Source organism: Xiphophorus couchianus, chromosome 3 (assembly GCF_001444195.1).
Source record: "Xiphophorus couchianus chromosome 3, X_couchianus-1.0, whole genome shotgun sequence".
In the NCBI taxonomy this organism is placed as follows: domain Eukaryota; kingdom Metazoa; phylum Chordata; class Actinopteri; order Cyprinodontiformes; family Poeciliidae; genus Xiphophorus; species Xiphophorus couchianus.
The window spans coordinates 22,966,782-22,987,459 of NC_040230.1; the positions used below are offsets into that span (position 1 = coordinate 22,966,782).

At 37.5% G+C, this 20,678-nt stretch overlaps 1 protein-coding gene across 5 annotated transcripts in view; it reads right to left on the reverse strand.

Annotated features, from left to right (window-relative positions):
- Positions 1-444: 444 nt before the first annotated feature.
- LOC114141949 (CUB and sushi domain-containing protein 3-like) overlaps positions 445-20,678 on the reverse strand; it is a 244,962-nt gene continuing 224,728 nt past the window's right edge. For all 5 annotated transcript variants that reach the window (XM_028012891.1, XM_028012890.1, XM_028012888.1 and 2 more), the window contains 10 exons: positions 19,114-19,287; positions 18,556-18,629; positions 16,732-16,843; positions 9,293-9,472; positions 8,908-8,973; positions 7,106-7,264; positions 6,622-6,734; positions 5,817-5,904; positions 3,278-3,419; positions 445-2,124 (listed from right to left, as the gene is read on the reverse strand). In XM_028012891.1, the coding sequence (XP_027868692.1) occupies positions 1,965-2,124; positions 3,278-3,419; positions 5,817-5,904; positions 6,622-6,734; positions 7,106-7,264; positions 8,908-8,973; positions 9,293-9,472; positions 16,732-16,843; positions 18,556-18,629; positions 19,114-19,287 (1,268 nt within the window). In that variant the 3' untranslated portion in view covers positions 445-1,964. The remainder of the gene's footprint in view (positions 2,125-3,277; positions 3,420-5,816; positions 5,905-6,621; positions 6,735-7,105; positions 7,265-8,907; positions 8,974-9,292; positions 9,473-16,731; positions 16,844-18,555; positions 18,630-19,113; positions 19,288-20,678) is intronic.

The window sequence follows — 20,678 nt, forward strand, 5'->3', positions numbered from 1 at the left end:
TCGCTGTATATTGCGAGTACCAGATGCATTTCTTCTCTCATCCATAGGAAAAGTGAACTCTCAAAATATATTACATATTGATAACACAAGACATCGCCAAAGAGTGCCATCAAGTTATCAAAACTGTATAAATGTACAAAATGGAATAGCAATGATAGGAGTCAATATAGTGGTATAAAGTACTGTAGCAGCAGTTGCTATACAGGATCACTTTTTGCCAACATGCACAGTTATGAAACTATGAGCTGCATTTTGCCTTCAGATGGTTATCTGACATCACTCCACTAAATCATTGCAAACTGTGCAGATAGATGACATGAGTGTGCAGCTTTACTAAACTAAGTGTTGGGATTTTCCTTCGAAACTTATGCCTATACAGTATTCAAGGCACTGCAATGATGTAGAAATGTGATGACAGTGTTAAATTAATTTTTCTTTTTTTTTAAAACATAGTTGGGTGATGGTGGCTCAAGTCGAAGTGTGCAAATTCGTTCACGTGTACTGTACATTTGTTGGCAGAAGCTGATGGCTGCGTAAGCCACTGAAATGACGACTTGTGTCAGGAAAAGGGTTAACAAAATTAGCCAAGGCTGTATATTCACAAAGTGTCTTAGAGTAGGAGTATGGTTCAAGAATTTTCTGTCTAAGGCACAGTTTCCCAAAGAAAACGATGCTAGTTTGGGAAAACCAGAGATGAGCTAGTGGTTGCACTTATTCTGTCTTTGAGTTACTCTAAAATAAGGCAGAAAATTTGTCAAGAGCAATAAACTAGACAACGAGCTTCATTTCACCTCAAACGGCCTGCTGATGCACTTTTTCATTCATGTGACGACATCCAAAGTTACAGTAAGTAAACCTCTGGGAAACCTGGCCAGCTGTAGGGTCTGTGCACACTAGAGATTCACGACCTTGCAATTAAAAACCAAAAGCAAAACGCTTGTAAAGGACAAGCAAGAAACTCCTACTTTGAGATTCGCGTGATATACAGGCTCAAGGCTGGGGTTATCCACTCTAGTTCATTTGGAACACAGAAAGTTTATGAGCAAAGAAACAAAATCAGAAAATGCATGACTAACATACAGGAATGAATAAATTGCCTCCACTATTCTATTAGGGTAGTCAGCAATTTCAAACGGTCATGGTTAAATTATTTCTGACAAATTAATTGCACCCAAGTTGATCGTAAACCTAATGCAGACTGTGTCACTGGTGGGGGAGATGTATTCTGCTGTTTTCAGAGAAGCTACACTGTAACAATAAAAGCCCTAGCATTCCCAGTGGCACTCAAAAATTGTACTGCACTTCTGTAGTTAAATCCCTGGCCATATATCTCATCAGTAAGAGGTACCATCCAATTAAGAGGTATAATTGACCGTATCACTTTGAGCAGACTACAGCACTGACACAATTCAATGGGAGACAGTTACTTTTCTGCAGCTGCAGCTCCTCTAACACGCCAGCCGTTTGTAAAATAGAAAATAGATTACACTGATCAACTCACAGTTGAGAGTCTCCTATTCCCCCGTGTTTAAAAATAATCTTCATTAGAACTTAGGGGGGAAGGGGAGAAAAAGAAGGTAGATCTAGGTTATCTCTTTAAAAAAACAACAAGTGTTTATTTGGTATTGTGAAATAACGGCTCTATATTTATACAACTGAGCAGAAAATACTTGCTTTATCTTTATGCCAGAAGCTCTTTTATTCAAGGAGTTAACACTCACAGAGTGCAAAAAGACAAGATCTGAAAAGGTAGGAAACCTACTGTTCTTCCTTCTTATGAATGCCATCAGCTACTTTAGTTGAAGCTGAAACTGTGCTTTATGCAACTGAGCAATTTTCTTGCTTCTGCTGCGTGCCAACCGAAAACGGAGAAAAAAGCGTTTTCTGTGTATATTGTTCAATGAAGAAGAAAAAAAATCAATTCTAGGATTAATTCTCCACCCATCTCTATGCGTTAGCAGACATCAAACCATGGTGCAGATGGTGTTGAGATTGGGATCAAAGCGGACGACTTTCCCCTCCGCAGCTTTCGTGTTTGTGTTGTACATGGGGTTTTCAAATGTGGCTTGTCCGTTATTGTTCTCGTGGACGGAGCATCCCGTGTACTGAGCTTTATCTGTTTTCCTGTGGAACAAAAAACAGAAAGACAGGCGTACAATTAACAGCCTCTACTTTCCCTCACATGCTTCTATTATCTTGGTGTGGACAGCTGCTAAAGGTAAATGAGGTTGTGAGGTAATTGTTGGTGAGAAGAGCAGTGCGAGTAGCCCCTGTGCTATCTCAGGGGTAGCGAACATATTGTGAGCGAAATTTGCATGCCACAGACTCTGCACGTGTGAACTGTTCAGAGAGCTAATGGCTACAAATAAGACAAAATGTCTCCCTGCGCATGCAGCACATGAACCTTCAGCAAAATACATACAGCACTAAAGCGTTTCTCATTAAAATGCACTGATGTATGCTACTGTGTAATTCCATTCAGATGGTAATGCATTGACTAACATTGCATCAGGCTTTGAAGTCTCTCACGAGTGTGAGACTGTTTCAGTGTGGAGCCCCACTGCAGAACTGCAGGCTGTGTGTGCTGGCCTCAGTGCATCACCTATATTATTCCAAAACATTTTTTCCTTTAGGTGAAAACTAAACTCAAGGATCATGACCATTTATTATACCAAATTTTTACACCTTTCCAGATTCAAACTTCCAATGTTTACAGTCCTTCTTAGACAAATTTAAATTTATAATCATAAATCAGGTTTTATATACAGAACATAAATGAAGGAAGGTGAATTTATGGTTGAATATATCACTCTATGGATGGAAAACGACTGTTGGTTGAACAGATGGATGGATGAATAAATAGGTGAACAAACAGATATTGGGCTCAATGGAAGGACAGATTGATGGATGGATGGATGGATGGATGATTACAGGAATAGGGGTAAATAAAATGGAAATAATATTTTTCATCACTATATTTTTCCATACTTATTTAAATTCAGTCCAATTCATATTTATAAATATTTATTATTAACTAAGCTTACTGTACTGTTTGATAACTAGTATTAATTAGAAATTATGTATGACAGCTATGAAATCATTTTTTTAAAGTGTCTCGAGATGACATTTGCTGTTGTTGAACTGAAGCTGTGTATTTCCAGATCTTACATGAACCATGTTAACCTCTCTAAAAAGAAAAACTCGATTTGTGGAAATCAGCTAAAAAGTTCAAGTGAAGCAAATTCGTATTCTGCATTCCTCCAGAAGAGTCGCCTACCTCTGCTTGTAAAGATAAAAGCCGAGGCCTGCGAAGATGAGAGCAAAGAAAGGCACGAGGATAGCGACTGCAACAGAACTGCTGTTGGTGGAGCCGGTGGTCTCAGGGTCCGCAAGCGTAACGTTCTCTCTCAGAGTTAAACCTACAGAAAGACAAACATTTTAAAACGAGTCATCAGTGTGTAATATATTTAATGACACCATAAAGTGATAACAGTGAAATTAAGGCGATGGAAGAAGAATACATATCTGGTTGGGATGATGACAACGATGGAGATGAAGAGGAGGATCATAATGCAGACAAGACTCAGCAGCCGTTTGATAAAAAACGCCAGACATACTGATCTCACTGATAATCATCACTGTGACTGTGATAATCGAGTTGAGAACAATCATGTGATAATGACAGCAGAGATGATGAGCACAAAGGAATGAAGCACAATGATGCTGAAGGGGATAATCTCCTGTCTGTTGCATGAATGTGGCTAAATGAGACATGGCTGACAGCAGTTATTGGGAACAAAAAAGCTGCAAATGTTCCCACTGTGGTACAACATTATTAAGCCCAACCACATCTAGAGAGTTTGTAGGTAAATCTGATTCAATAAAAAGCATGTGCTGTAATTTCCAATCATTCAGGTTTTTCGCTTTAGTTATTGAGTACCAACTCATCATGCAGTAAACAATTGGTTATTAAGAATGACCAACAGACAGCCACCACGTTTTAGTCTGTTATGTTATCAACAAATCCATTTATTATTATTTGCATATTCCCTGCTAAAATCATTCTGGAGAGTCGCAAAGGACCGAGTCTGTTGAGTAATTGTGTTACGCCAGCTTGTTTAATTTAGGACATTTCCAATGAGCAGATGTTCCAGCAAATTGTCAAAAAAAAAAAAATCGTGATACTGGTGCAAAACGACGACTCATGCTCCAGAGCTGTGTCAACACACGAGGCCGGTAGCATCTAACTTGCCAACAAAACCATCTGGCTTGCATCTGACAACCAGCTAAGCTGAATTAATTTGCCTTCGCCACTCAAACGCATGTTTTTGCTTGATGTCTGATTTTACGTCACAAACTGCCTCAGGAAAACGGTCTACATTCTTAAGAGAAAAGGTGAAATCCAGGGTAGCAGATGTCAGTGGGTTACGCGCGCACTCAGAATCGGAGTCATGCTCGCGTACATTGTGAGGACAAGTTGACAAGTGCTTTGGTTGTTAAGAGACTGCATCAGCCCAGGGAGCCGAGATACTAGAGCAGTCTCTGAGTAAAAGATCACTGATATCTAGGAGAAGAATCAGGACATCCAGCTAAACAAGGGAGAACAAGATTTTAGGAATGGTTTTTTGGGAAACTAAGAATACATTTTGGTTTTATTTTATAACACAGAAAAAGTTTCGCAAATCAGACATTGTGTTTTAGAGGATCTCTGATAAGCATAGAATAATCCAGTCCAGGCTTAATCGATCCATTTGTAGCAGCCTTCATCGTTTTTCATTCAGCTCACAAGCAGAATAATTCAGAGATCAACACCACACCACACGGTTTTGAGTTTAAATTTTGCTTTCTTTTCATAAAATGGCCAGCTTACTATTGTTTAATTCATAAATACAATTAAACACTAGCAGTTACTTTGCAAATATTTTACAGCACATAGGCCATAAATATATGAGTTAAAATCTCTAGCATCAACGATAGGAGGTTAAAATCTCAAACTTGGAGCATGGAGACTGAATGGTTAGCAGAGTGAGCTTGCTGACCAAGAGTCACACTAATGTCTTAGGACACTATTTTTTGACATGAGGGGTGCAGCCTCCAGAGGTTGGGGGGCTTCTAACAACTGAAGGGAATATAAGAATAAGATTGCCAAAAAGAAGAAAAAAATCTAATCAAATTTCAGTCATAATATTTTTTATCATAAAATCTAATCTGTTTCTCAATCATCAATCAATCAAGCTGCCAGTTAAATTTATTGAGCTGTTTTGCTCCTAACGCCAGCACAGGAAGTGCAGAAATGAAAAGGTTTTTGACACGAAAAAACTGAAGGAACCGTCCAGCAGCGGCTAAAAAATCTGTAAGAACTAATGGCCAACTAAAATCAAAGGCATGGGGTAGAATCTGTGCTAAATGAATGTAATACTTATTAAATAAAGAAATGAGAAAAAAACATTAAAAACATCAATGTTTCTTCACATATTTTGTAACATTGCCTGTGGGTTTGCAAACACGTTTCCAGCCCATTAGCATACGCTGTTTGGATATGTTTCTGGACATATCCAAACAGGGGCATGGAGAAGTGACCCCTATCTAAGGTCACTTCTCCTGGTATTAAGAGTAAACCAATACACACTGCTCACAATATGACACCAAGCAACAAACTCACAGAGTGTCCAGAATGAAGCTTAAGCTTCCACATGAAGAAATAATAAACAAAACTGACTTTCGGATTAAAACGTAATTCCTTCTCTTTCTTCTACTACATGAGTACGAGTGACAGATAGCGGCTGGAGTTTGGGGTATTTCTTGGAGTTGCTTACCAAGTCGTTGAAGTCCAAACTGTCCATAGTCTTTACCCTGTATGAAACCCTGACACACGTAGCTGCCACCCTCAGGCTCAGCCGAAACCTACCAGGGAAACATAATGCAACACTGAGAAGCAGTATGTACTGTACATTTGGAGTGTGCTTCAGCAAAGCACTTGAAAAGGTGTGAAGTATATTCCATGCCTTATCAAAATCTGCAGATATACTGTATTAGGTATGACTGTCCACACATTTTGTTGCTCTAAAATGTGAAATAACACCTTTGTTATTTTTCAAATTGCATTCCGCAATAGGAGTCGTGCAGTATGCCACCAATAGCTCAGTGTGGTGCGCAGTTGCCTGTCAAAAGGTTTTATTTGTTGGACCTTGAAGTTTATTATAGTCAAAGAAAAAAAAAATCAGCTCTGACTAGAATTGTCATGCAGTTGTTGCAGGCCTGTCAGATGTCAACTTTATGTCTGACACTTATTCAGCAACAGAGTACAAAAAACAGATACATAAGCAGCTAGCGAAGCATTCAGCCTACTGCTAATTTGGATTAAAGTAAATCTAAAGACACTGTGAATCCGGAAATGAGCATCCCTTTAATTGGATTCTGACTTTCTTGCAGAGCTTTAAACAATATCAAAGTTGTAATTAGAAGACTTTGCAATAATTAGGTCCAGGAAAGGCTTGTTTTCTCTCGCAGATTATGCTTTGCTGCCTGAAACATCAACTTGAAAGTAACAAATCTAATTAAAAATAAAACAAGTATTTAGCTCTCAGGTATCATTTCAAAATCCCTAATTGGTATACTCACAAATCCATCCATTGCCCAGGACTCATCCATAATCCTGCCCAAAGAGCTGTAGGTCAGTGCTTTCATCTGATACAGCAGGAGCGTTAACCGTGTCTCCTGGCGTTTGTACACACCTACAAGGTGTAAAACGAAAAGGCAAACAAGACATGAAGTAAAAAAGAAGTAATTAAAACAGCAAATTAAGCCGAAAAAGGGAAACAAAAATCACACTGGGGAACTTAGAAGCTTCACACACAGAAAAGAAAAACAAATTGAAAAGAGGAAGAGAGCAGGCATAAAACTCTTGACTGGGCAGACAGTCGGTTCTGACTAATTCATCTGTCTTTAAAGCCAATAGTTAATTTCCAGTCTCATGCATGAGATCATTTGGTGATTGACTGATTGACACAAGGCGCCCTGAAAATAAATGGAAGTGACATACAGAGAGGTGCTGGGGGAGGTGAAGGGTAGGAAGCAGGAGACAGATAATTTATAGATGACTCACCAGAGAGCAGAAACTCTGTGCTACTGTCTGTTAAAGTTACATTGACTTTTCCAGTTGTAACATTAAAGCTGGTGACTGTCAAACTCATTGGCTGTTTCTGCCCCTTGTAATCGTAGGAACCCTTCCAGACGAAATCCGGGGCAAACACATCGTCTGGAACTGAAGGAAAACAATGAAAAACATTGTTAGAAAATAGAGCCAGGAAGGAAACAGAACCAGACGTGTACAGGATATTGCTTTCAAGCATCCAATGGTTGATCATTTTTCTATTCAAGTTGCATAATATCAAATTATTACTTCAATTATTGTTGGAAATGCTGTCAATTACAAGTACATGATGGTGACCACTTGTACTTATTTGCAGAAAACAAAGTCATGGTTAGAATGATCACTTTCTAATAGATTTTAAGAGTTGGAAATTACCTTTGTAGTAAAAGTTGCATAAAACCATTAAGACTGCTGTTGCTTCGAGTGAATTATTTGTGATATTAATAATGATGCTGTAGAATGTAGTTGTGAAGAGAATAAACAACTTTTACTATTAATATTTACAAAAATATTAAGTCAGCATGTCTGATTATACAAGTGGCAAAGTATATAATTATATACTTACATATATTGACATTAAATGCATTCTGACACATTTATTTGTTATCTCTTAGAAACAATGGTTGAAAATAAGGTTAGAAACAAAAAGGATCCAAACCATCCTGTTAGTTTTTAGGGTTCACACATAACCAATTAGTGTTTAACATAATAACACATTTTTATCACAATATTTTTTCCTACAGTAACAATGAATAGTAAGACAAATGTTTGGGCATGCAAACTATTTTGCCTAACTAAAAACATTGAAATATTTTGACATGGCAGGATTTAGTTCAGCTTTGTCGCTTTCATATAAGTTAACACAAATGTCATGAGATGACATTTTACAAGAGAACTAAGTCAGATTTATTTAAAGTTGTAAGGAGACACATTCCATTATAATAAAAACCATCTAGCTACATTCACACAATGAAAGTAAGTTAGTCACATGCCAAATGGTGAAATCTATTCTGAAATCTATTTTGAACTGTCATATTGTGAAATTACATGCATGATTTTAGCTAAAAGTCATACAAATGACAGCATTAAAATTGAATTATCTGTCATAATGTTGCAAACTTCACATTTGATGAGAGTTTTTTTTTGTTTATGTTGCATATGGGTCCCAGAGGCAAATTCTCTCTTTATTTCCATTACAAATACTATTATTACCAGTAACATGCATAGAATATAGTACAATTTAGAGGTAAGCTAATTACCATCTTGCACTGATATTTCCTAATTAAAAAGATCTTGCTTCTTCTGTGACCTTTTCATTTTCCCTCCTGATAACAAGTCTAGCACTAATTGCACGTAATTATCCTTTTGTAGTAATGTTTCCTCCTTGATGACTTTAAATTTCAAAAGCAAAACTGATAAAGGGGTGTAAAGTTAAAAAGTATTGTCATTAACGAAATTAAACAAAGTCCATTAATCTGTAAACTATTGAACTCATTTATACTTATAAAATATATCCACAAAGCTGAAACAGGACAACAGTGAAAAAAAGCTTTTCTATATAAAAATTCTTTTTTTGTGCCAAAGTCAGAGCACTTCACCCATCAAGAGCATAAATGTGGCTGCACATCTTAAACAAAGCAGAGTACAAACAATAAAATGGTTTCCAATGTAAGCAGCTTTAAATTTAGCTCCTTCCAATAGTCAGCATGTCTGAAGCATTTTTACACAAGTAGCTCATGTATTTAAATACCCACCCTTCATCTTAGGGCTTGGTGTCCCTGGCACGGGTTTGACTATTTTCTCTTGGGATTTAGATCCAACTGCAAATGAACATAAATATGCATTGTCACTGAGATGTGGCGATGCACTGCAAGGCTTAAAGCTGCAGGAACACAGATATAACATCCTGCATGTGTTAAGCTTTCCCTTATTTTCTTGCAGCTGCAACTTAAACATTTCTGGAAAATGCAAACAAACACATCCAAACAGTCTTACAACACATCCAGTACAATAACCCACTCCCTCACTCTCTGAATCCGACCATATGCATTAATTCAAAGCTCTCCCCTGAACATTTTTAGTTTTACTTCACCACCCTCTCCATTCATCTGCCCCTGCAGACCTCTGCCGACAGCGTACCTCTGCACACAGGCACCTTGCCCGTCCAGCTGCCGTCAGAGCGGCAGACACGGTGCTCTGAACCCCCGGAGAGGAAATAACCTGGCTGACAGGTGTACACCAGGGTGTAACCGTAGGAGGGCAGGTCTAGACCCATAACGTCAGCGTTGGCTGGGCTCCTTGGCTGCTTGCAGGAGTGAGCTGGAGATTAAGCAGAGGGCAAATGTGTTATTACACACATCTACAGGGAGACACAAATAACAAGCGAGCCAAATTCACACACCACTCTATGCACCCCGAGGCTCACACACACACACACACACGCACACCCACCCACGCTTGCCCATGCACGCCCGCACACAAGCACAAGTGTAAAGATAGACAAATGTAATTAAGTCCTCATGAGGAAGGGGGAGATAAGTTGAGGTTTAAAAAAAAAGGATTGGACTGATAGAGGAGCCTCTGTCAAAGCCAGTGATTTGCAATTTTCATAATAATAACACCAAAGTTAAATGGCAGTATGAAGTTCAACCGGTTAGTGTTTGCATAATTTACCAATAAACAAACACTCCTTCATCTCACATTGTGTTTCTTTTCCTTTTCTGTAGCAAAGCATGCAAAAATTAGTTATGCAAATTTTATTTGTTTAAAAAAGCACCACTAAAATAACAAAAGTATGTAAACTTAGAGAGTTTAGGACCAACTCAGTATTCTTTCAAAAGTTAGAAGTGATTCATATCTGCCTTGAGGTGATCACGTTGGCAGTGAGAATGGAGGAGGCAGAATGACACCAGTGACCTTTTTGAGTGAAAGACATGCTGAAAACAAAACATGCAAAGTATTTAGGATCAGATGGACTGTCCAATAAAAGTGGTGTAAATAGAAAAAATATTAAAGTTGTTTGAATTAATGCTTATTCGTTGATGTTTATGCTGCCTTTCTTGTCTGCAGTTGCTCTCATGAGAAACAAGGTTCTTATTCCTTTCTTAGGATGTGGTTCAAGCTGAGAGACCACTGGCAGCAGACAGTATCCTACCTACGCTTTCCGTGTGAAGTATCTTGTGTGAATAATGCCCTAATGCAAACATGACTATGATTAAATGGTTTATTATTTAGAGTTCACATACAGTAAATATGTACTGTGTTTTAGGTTAGCAGAAGCTCACTTTCACCCTGCCCCTGGACTAACCATTATCTTAAACCTATGGTACTACACAAAATGAAGATGGCACATCCTGAACTTGTCATGTTTTTGCATTGACAAGTGTTGATGGGGATTTAGCAGCATTCCACAAGTCAAGAAGGGGATACAGGACTCATCTAAGGATGTTCTGGCCACATGGGCTCAAACTCAAATATTTGCGGTTACATTTAAACCAGGGGTGTCAAACTCCAGTCCTCAAGGGACGGTGTCCTGCAACTTGTAGATGTGCCTCTGCTGCACCACACCTGAATAGAATAATTAGGTCATTAGCAAGACTCTGGAGAACTGATCTGCACAAGGAGGAGGTAATTAAGCCATTTCATTCCAGTGTTTTGTACCTGTGGCACATCTAAAAACTGCAGGACAGTGACCCTTGAGGACTGGAGTTTGACACCTGTGATCTAAACCCAACAAAACAGAGGTTCAGTTATTTTGCAAAAAAAAGACAGAAATTACAATCTCTAGATCTGCCAAGCTGGAAGAGATATTCAGCTACACTGGCATGAAAAGTTCAACAGAGTGTTAACTTAGGGTTACTGAATTCAAATACATGCCAGTGTAATTGATAAAGAAGCTGAAACCCACACAACCCTTCCCTTTACAATTGTAATTGTTTACTACTTTGAGAAGCAAACAAAGTAGTAAACTTACACAAAGCATCTCCAGTGCATAAAATACACTGAGGCTGTTTGTAACATGACACAATGTCTATTAAAAGAAAATAAGTAAATACTCTTGTAAGACACTGTAAAAATCTGTACATTAGAGTGGTTATGCTGCAGATAAATGAGGTAGAGAGCAATAAATTACTAGGCCAGTCTAATTGGACTAAAGTGAAATGCATATTAAATTCATACAATACAATCATATTAAATAAATTGGAACATTACTAAGAAGCTTATTTATTTCAGCTGCATAATTTACTAAATGAAACACATTATATGGATTAATTATACACACACTGATGTTTTCAAGTCTTTCTTTCTGTAAATTATGATTATTTCTACCAACAGATGCTAAAACCTACAGTCTTTACAATTAGCATATTACATTTTAGGGAAAAAAAAACAAACTTTTAGAAAAACATATTGAAATGTGGGCTTAATGAAAAGGTGTTGTTTTTTTCTCAAAAGGGTACTTTAATTTGACAATCGCACCTAATCAGAATGCATCTTCTAACTGATTAAGTGTAAAATATGTGGGCAAATGCCTGAGTGCATCTTTAAAAGTGATTATCATTACCAGGATATGAAAGCACCTCTCAGCTGAATGAGCAGTGAGAACGGTCAGACTTGATAAAACAATGACAGCTCTGAAAGCAGCCCACACAATGACAATGATGCATGTATTTTCATTTTACCAAGGCAATAACCTTAAAAAAAAAAAAAAAGACAGAGACTTTTGGGCAGGTCGTCTTCTGTCCTACAATAACCCTTCACTTTAATCCCACCGATCATTTCTGCTGTTACATCGAGATGGCGGTTTAAATTTTCTTCACAGATAGTTTGATGGAACTTGACAGGGACCTCAGGAGAAATGGGATAAACAGTCCAGATGCAGGTGCCTAAAGCTCGCTAAGAGACCTGCTAAAGGGACCTCCAGCTGCACATGCAATAACCGAATAGGGTAAGTGAGCACTTTCCTGCCTCACATTTTTTACATTTCATGTCAAAGTATTCTTTTATTCAGTACATCATATGCTAACTCTTTTTTTTTTTTTTTTGAGTTAACAGCTCACATCGAATATGACAAAATCTTTTATTCTTTTAGAGGAAAACAGCTTTGGTTGAAGGGGAATCTTGACAAGTTGAATTAGCTGCCTTTTCAAAACACAGCCTTTTTATAGACCATATTAAATAAGTTCATTTTCTTTCAAGTGGATTTTGTCTAGTCTAATGTTTTCCAACAACAACTCTCTCAACCAAATGAAACCATATGCAAATCACCCCAACTGGAAGAACACTGCAGGCTTGAACATTCGGGCTCCGGGCCATCAACAATAATGTGAAAATAGTGAAATAATTTTGATGCTTGCAAGTGAAAGTGCATGCTGCCAGCTGTCAAATGGGAGACAGCTGCACAGTACCAAATCGGTCCTTCATGGCATTTTAATGACATTAGTGGAAATAGGATGCGGAAGAAATGCCAGGATGAAACACAATTTCTAGACTTTATGGAAGAGGATTGTGACTGGAAAAACGTTCTTGTTGGACATTACTTTAGTGCTAGCTAGAAACATAATGGATGTTTGGCCATTCGTGGAGACGTTGTGTTCATACTTTAGCAACCAGGTCTTTGAAAGTAAAAGTTGGAAAACCAGACATCTAATTCATCATAAAAACTGTTTTCAAAAGGATGAGTGCACTTTAGAACAACTGTTTAATTTTCAGTGCCAATAAAAAGTTAGTTCCCACCCCAAACCTCTGTGATGTTTTACACTTTTATATTGTTTTTACAAATCAATCATGACAAACAAAATTTGGCTTTTTTTAACAAAAATTTACAAAAAAACCCCATCTTTGTCCAAAAAGTCAAATTTTGTTGATAAACTACTGTTAGGTCTCAATGTGGTTTGAATCCCACCCAAGGCTTTTCTGCAAAGAGCTCGTATGCTCCCCTGAGGGTTCTTCCAAGTGGTTAGGTATCCTGAAGTCCAAAAAAATAAATGTTAGATTGGTAGATTTCTCTAAATTGGCTTATGGTTTGAATGTGTGCAAGGACTGCTGTTTGTCCAGTGTGTCTCTGTTGTGCTGTTTTGGACTGAGAACTTCCAGGGTGCACCACAATTCTCACCTAATGACTGCATTACATAGGCAATTCTGAACATTCTGCTCCAGGATTTTGTTGCTAAAGTAAAAATCATGGTTACATAAATTGCAGCAAGTTATCCAGGTCATGAAACTGCAAAGCAGCCCCAGTCCATCAGACTGCCACCACAATGCTCAACTGTCGCCATTATGTTCAATTTCTAAAACTCTGTTAGTTTTGTGGCAGACACAATAGGACTCACACATTTCAAAATGTTCAGCTTGATCTCGTCAGGCCACAGAATATTTTACCAAAGGTTTTGGGGATCATCAAGCCCCTTTTTGTGGCTAATGTGAGATGTTCAATGTGTTTTTTCAGCTCAAAAGTAATTTTCACCTTGGAACTTTCCCATTTATGACACTTTCATCCAGTCTTTCTATTGCTGTTGAATCATGAATGCAAACCTAGCCTAACGCAAGTGAGGCCTACAGAGTTTTATATATTCTGGGATCTTTTCTACCAGACACCAGTGAGCCAGACACTCCTGGGAAAGTTCATCGGTCTTCTATGTTTTGTGACTAATGGTTCTCATTGTGGTCCGCTGGCACCCAAAGCCTTGGAAATAGCTTTATAATCCATATGGCAGTGAGGTTGCTTTACTGGTGCTCTTGAATTTCTTTAACTTGAGGCAAAATGTGTTCCTCTTTCAGCCTTTACGTTGTCAGATTAACTTGATCTAAGTAATTTATTTGTCCTTGGTTCATGATACAACAAAAGGAACAATTATATATTCATATAATACCAGGTTGGTTTGGGTTTGTCCCCCCCGTCTAATAAATGAATGATAATAAGTAGTTTTCAATTACTGAAGTTATTGTCTTCTGATGTCAAAATTTGCTTAATGATCTGAAACATTTTGTGACACAAACAAAGCAAAGACAAAGGAAATACGTATTACTTTTCATAGAACTGCACTGAATTTCTCAAGCAGTGGCAGTAGAATCTAGAGAGGATCAAACACATTTTTCTCTAATAATTTCAGCAGTAACAATGACAAGACAAGGGCAGAGGAAAAATCAATACATTGTCAAGCCACTACATGTGATGGAGCAATGCTAGAGAGCAGCTTCAGGGGTGCTTCATTTAAGATGACAGATATACCAAACAACAATCTGCACCTGCCAAGCACAGAAGCCAAAACATAAAGTCTAGAACCTGGAAACATTAAGTCTTATTGACGTATTTATATATGTCAAGGTAGGCACTTACTGTTGCTATTAAGGGGTATAAGTTAAAAGTGTCAATCAAAAACTCCATCATTTACTGTAGTTCAATGTACCAATTACCTGATAAAAATGTACAAAATCCTTGGGGGATTCAAGTGTTTTTTTTTTAAAATAATCTATTGGCACAAATGTGAAATGCAATCTACTAAGTCTAAAAAACATACTTTTCCAGATGAAGAATAGCACAATGAGAACCGATCAAACAGTGAATTTGACTTTTGATGTCCATTTTGAGGTGCAAGCATTAAGATACAGCTGCAATAACACAAGCTCCTAAATCAACATAAGTTTGATTTTGATTTGTATTTCCATAATAATGAGAGTGCTATTACTTTGCACAACCTTTGCCTTGGGGGATATAAAGAGAAATGGTGTTCAACAACTTCAAAGTGATGGTAAGAGGCTTCCATTTCAAAGGTTCAGATTTTAAATTTAGGTTCAGTAATTTATGTTCCATTTTACTCCTGTGTTATAGTGCGTTCCCTTAAAAGAGAAAAAGAAAGAAAATTCAGTCCTCAGGCACAGTATCTCTCGTACAGACTCGAGCCACTTCAACCAGTAATAGATTTTAGCAGAAGTGAAAGAAGACTGTTTTCACCTCGTCTCTGCACAAAGATCCAATGCCTAATTTAGTTGTTTAAACTTCTAAATCTAAACTAATAGGATGCTGGTTTTCTGGTTAGATTGAAACCTACGATAGGTATATTTAGGCACTAGCCACACAATTCACCTAGATTTAAATGGAGACAAATTTGCTCTGATTGCTGCTTAATTTGAAGAGCTCATCCCAGCTCAGCAATTAATGCCATTAAGGAGTCAGGAGTTGCCCAGCCTCCTGGATCATTCAAAGAGGAGTATGATGACAGGGTCAACATTTTAAAGAAAGTGGAGGAGAAATGAGCTATGAACTGTCAAGTGAAAGGGTGACAAGCAAGATTTTTTGCATTTCTCTTTACTCAATCTAAAATAATAAAATTAAGTCCTCAATTGCTGCTAGATACTGAAAAGCAGCAAAGTCTCAACCAAAAACACAACTAAATGAGAAGGGATGACAAATTTATCACACCTCAAGAAGGCCTTACCACATGAGGAAAGGCTCAAAACCCTTGGAAGATTGAAAACTTTTTCCTACAATACTAGGCTTTCTTTGTTTTCCAGTATATGTATAAGACCTCAATCCCATCTGCATGGCTGTGTCATAAGTAAGGTACATTAAAAGAGTATTAGAAACAACTATAAGCGTAACATACTTTAATAGTCTAGCATCTAGAATCACATAATCTAAAATGAATCTGAAATTGAACCAATATGTTGTAAAAAGACCATATAGTAAATATAGGGATTCAGTGGAGGGATGTGATAATACAAAGTATTAGCCTCAGCTGGCTCTACCCAATAAACCGGTGAGTGGGTTTATGCACAATAAAAAGACAGCAAGCAAAAATGAAAGGTTTCACAATCCCTCTGAAACTTCCTCTTATTTCAATAAAACACACAGAGACACTTTAAAAGTCTCGCTGCAAGATAGAACCAACTTTTTTTGCCACATATTGCTCAGGACACCTTGGAACAAGAGATAATGTATCACATGGGAAACTTTCACGTTGATGACTTTGAATGCCTCAATTGTTTTTGCCATTTAGAAAGTAGGCATATCATCAGCAGGAAGGTCCTGTCCGTCTATCCTATCAGTCTGTCTCTCTGTCTGTGTTGAATGTTAACACTACAAGTGGTTACTAAAGGACAATTTTGGTCCGATTTGAGATGGAAAAGCTCAAGAAAAATTGCTTTAGCAGAAAGGGATCTCACAGAAATACCGAATTACACCACAACTTGGAGAACCACTTATCTTGGCAAAGTGAATGGGATAAACTGCATGGCCCTGGTTTGATGCTGGTCGACAGTTCAGCTTGTCCAAACAGAATGACAGTAATCTTGGCCAACACTTCAGTCTCAGAACGATGACAGGTTGATTGAGGTACGAGAAGCAATCTACTGGAAGGTCCCGGGTTAGATGAGGACTGAGCGAATGAGAGAACTTGGTATTGACAGAGGCACAGGGAGGGTGAGGAGGTGAAGGGCAGAGTACGAGCGTAAAGAGACCCTCTGAGTAATCAGCAGCACAGATAAATAGTGTGAAGAAAGACTGAAGGGTTGGAGACAAACAACGACAGGAGAAGTCATCTGAAAACACAGTGAGAGCATGAAGAGCAAGCACTTACGGACACAGGTAGGTTGGATCCCGGTCCAGGTAAGATCCGGCAAACACAGCCTTGTTGTGGAGCCTTGCAGTATGTGTCCCTGTTGGCACTGGAAGTCTACTCTGCTCCCCACCTGGCCACAAACAGACAACACACAAAGAAGGAATCAATACACTGATGCAAATGCCAATAAGCTCCCAGCTCCAAATCTAAAGAGCTGGGAAATAATACTGAACACTAAATGTTTCTTTTCTCCTTAGCAATGATTATCTGTAGGGTGTTGTGGTAAAAGGGAGAATTATTCCGAAGCTGATGTCCTATTTTTTTTTGTTTTGTTTTGTTTTCTTATCTGATACGGAGATTAGAAGGGCTTGTCTGTTTTCTAGTGTTTAAATAATTTTGTTTATATTTTCAGCAGCCATTCCAGTCCACGCCTTAAAGACAGCACAAAGACAGATTATTCTCATTTGGAAGTGTCAAGATGTGGGTAAAAGTTGCTCAGTAATGCAGAACGACGCAAGACCGCACACCATTACAAGCACTAATCCATGTAAGCTGCTTCTGCCTTTAGTATGACACTTTTCATATCAGTGATTCTACTGAATGTTGTGAAGAAATTGTTTACACTTAACTTGCAACACTCAGAAAGTAAAAGCGTGCAAATAAAGTGAAATACATAGAGTGAGAGCCTTCAGGGGAGCTGCCAAGCAAACAAACATAATATAGATTTTTGTGACAATTAAATTTTTGCAGTTTCTTGTCTCATGCAAATCTTAAACCTACAGCCATTTAAAAGTACGATTTTACTGTAATGTTTGTGAAGAATGAAGAATAGTCTCTGTTGTTGTAGAGACTAATGGAGATCCTTAAATAAACAAATTAACATAGCACCAATATTGAGGAAAGTTGGGAAATCACACTAAATCTTTCTCAGTTATCACCTGAGAAGCATATGTACAAATTTTCTCAAAACTGCAGTAATATATTATTACATAAATTGTGGTTTTCATTCATAAATCCATCAGAATCTGCCCATTTCAAGAAGATCTTCATAGCGTAAACAGAAAAATGAGATGAGCTTCATAACTTTTTCACCCTACCTTTTAGTAAACAGTCGGGTTTTCTCAACTATTATGGTAAATTTACAGTTCCTGTTGGAACTCTAATTATACGCTCAACCAAATATTGGTATACATATCATCAACTCTAACTTTTAAATTATTTATTTAAACCATTTTGTGTGGTCAACTGATGATAAAACATAAAGTTTCAATACCTTTAAAAATAGCTGGATCTGCAAGTTTTAATTTGTGTGGATTGCCTCTAATTTTTGAGTTTTGCTGATATGGTGCATCTCAAAGAAGGTGGATAATGAATACTGTGAATTATGAGTACAGAGGCAGCATGCATTTATGTGCTATCTGTTACAATAAAAACCAATACATTCAAATTTGATAGTTCAACTCATACTATATATGGCTTTCACAGTAGACAGGGATCCTTCTGTAAAGTCTAAAGTTGAGCCAAAATTGTAAAGGAACCTAAGGTTTATGTGTTAATCATTTCCATCCCTGCCCAGGAGTGCTGACAGAGATACCAGCCAAAGTGTTGCCTACAATGTCTTGTTGAAAGATGGTTTGAAATGTTAGAAGATTCATAGATCGAACTGCCAATATTTCAGCCTTCAGATGGCTGGAAATCAAGTTGTAAGGTCGTACTAAAAAAAATTCACTTTAGTATTGCCAATAGTCTTTTCTCATACTATTTTTTTTGTTTTGCATTTATCTGAAAAGCTCAAGTGCATAAAGACATCACTAAATTAGTTTTTTCTCCCCATCATCTTACCTTGAAACCTGTAGAGTAATTCATGAAGCCATGCTCAGGTATTCCTGGATTTTCACATGTGCTTCTCGTAGGCTCTGCAACAAGAAACCATTGTGGCGATAAGGGATTGCAAGGGAGCAAAGCGGACAGTGTGACAGAAAGAAAAAGATTGATAATCAAAAAGTCATTTTTCTCAGGAGTGGCTTGTACAGGCAGACAGTAACTGAAGTGGCTTGCTAACGTGAGCAGAATCATCTAGGAATGATTTATTTATTTCACAATGAATTTTGAGCCTCTGAAATTTGTTGTAAAATGAATACTAATTTGGCTGTTATCTGAATGTGATGAAACTTCTCTCCATTTAAGTCAAGCACAAAAATACATTATTATACTGCCAACATCAAAACCATCTGTCATGAATTAAGATTTGAGCCAATGGGCATCTCACTGTGTTGCTCTTGTTCAAACATGTTTAATGGTTATATTATAATGGCTATTAATTTAAGTCATAATAAAAATGAACAGACTTTTATTACAAATAAAAATTATGTATGACCATTTTGTGAAGAAATGCAATACCTATACACCGAGGCTGAGAACCACTCCAAGTACCATCCTCCTGGCAAATGCGTGTTGTTGCCCCAACAAGCACATAGGGGGCGCTGCAACTGAATGCCACCTCTGACTTGAATATGAAGCTGCGTCCTTCTCGCCGTCCTCTGGAAGGCATGCCAGGATCTCCGCAGAACTTGGCTGCAGATACAAAGTGATATCGTAGATGTGTAAAGAAAAAGGGAAACAGGAACATGAACTGATGTTTGAGCTCTTCATCATCACTACATGGCACACAGAGCAAACTGGTCCATCTCAATAAATAAGAATCCTATTGAGAAGTTAATGTATTTTAGTAATTCAATTCAAAAGGTAGATCTCATACTTAGTCTTGTCACAATAAGCAATAAATCAATTAATCGCATGATAAATTAAAACAAACTAAATACTTTCCATTTGCATGACTTATCGTTTTCCCCTTTTCTTTCTCTTTCCACCAAAAACTGGATGAAAAATGTCTTCAGTCTTTCAGTTCTTTGGTCTTAACTAACCGTTTTTCTGAAGGACAATTTTGTTCACAGAGACTTCATAATTTTATTTGAAGTTTTGTTTATAAGAGTCTTCTAGTTACAGAGTTAAATGTTTATTAGAATTCATTAATCTTTGAGAATGAGTTGTTGCATTTCTATACCATTACCAAAATGATCAAATGAAAATGATCTCAAAAGGACAATGTTGATTTTTATTGCAATAACTTCTGGGACAATTTACTGTCCAGCAAAATTTGTTACTGTGACAGGCCTACTCATTCTATAGAGTATTAAATACACAGTAATAGATTTCATGAATTTACATCTCATTGTTTTGACGATAATTATGACTAATCCTAACCCAAAATTTCGCTTCACAGAAAATTGTACTAAAAAAGATAAAAAATGGGACATGTAAAATTCAAATGTAGACTGCTTTTTATATTGGTCTGAATACTAATAAGTGAACTCTGTGATTAATCCTTTTGCATTAATTGCTTCATCAATGTAGTATAGCTCCTCATAAGGGTTTAGACCAGGTCTATTCTGACCAATCAAGCAAAGTGGTACTATGGCCCTGAAGCCACTTATTGGCGCTACAGGCAGAGTCAATGGGGCCGATTCCTGCTGGAAAATGAAACCTGCATCTCTATCAGGCTTATCAGCAGAGGGACCCATTAAACGCTGAAAAATTTCCCAATATTTCAGATTGGGCTGACTTTGCATTTTAGAAAACTGTAGTGGTAGGTTCACATGGTAGTGAATTAATTTTTTTTTTTTTTTACAATTTTAGTAAGACTACAATGAATCTTGTTAATTGTGGATAATTTTCTGCCATATTCATTATTTCCACTTAGCTTTCAAATAATATCCCTGGATCAATCACTTGATGTGTTTTTTATACCATTGACCATTTGTGGCTAACCTTGTTATAGAGGATGCTAGTGACTGTGCATGAGAATCATCAATTCTCATGCAAAAGTGGGTGACAGGTCTTTTCTGAGGAAAAATATTAACAATAAGTGGAGTTTTTTTTCCCCCTCATTTACTCTCCCTACACTC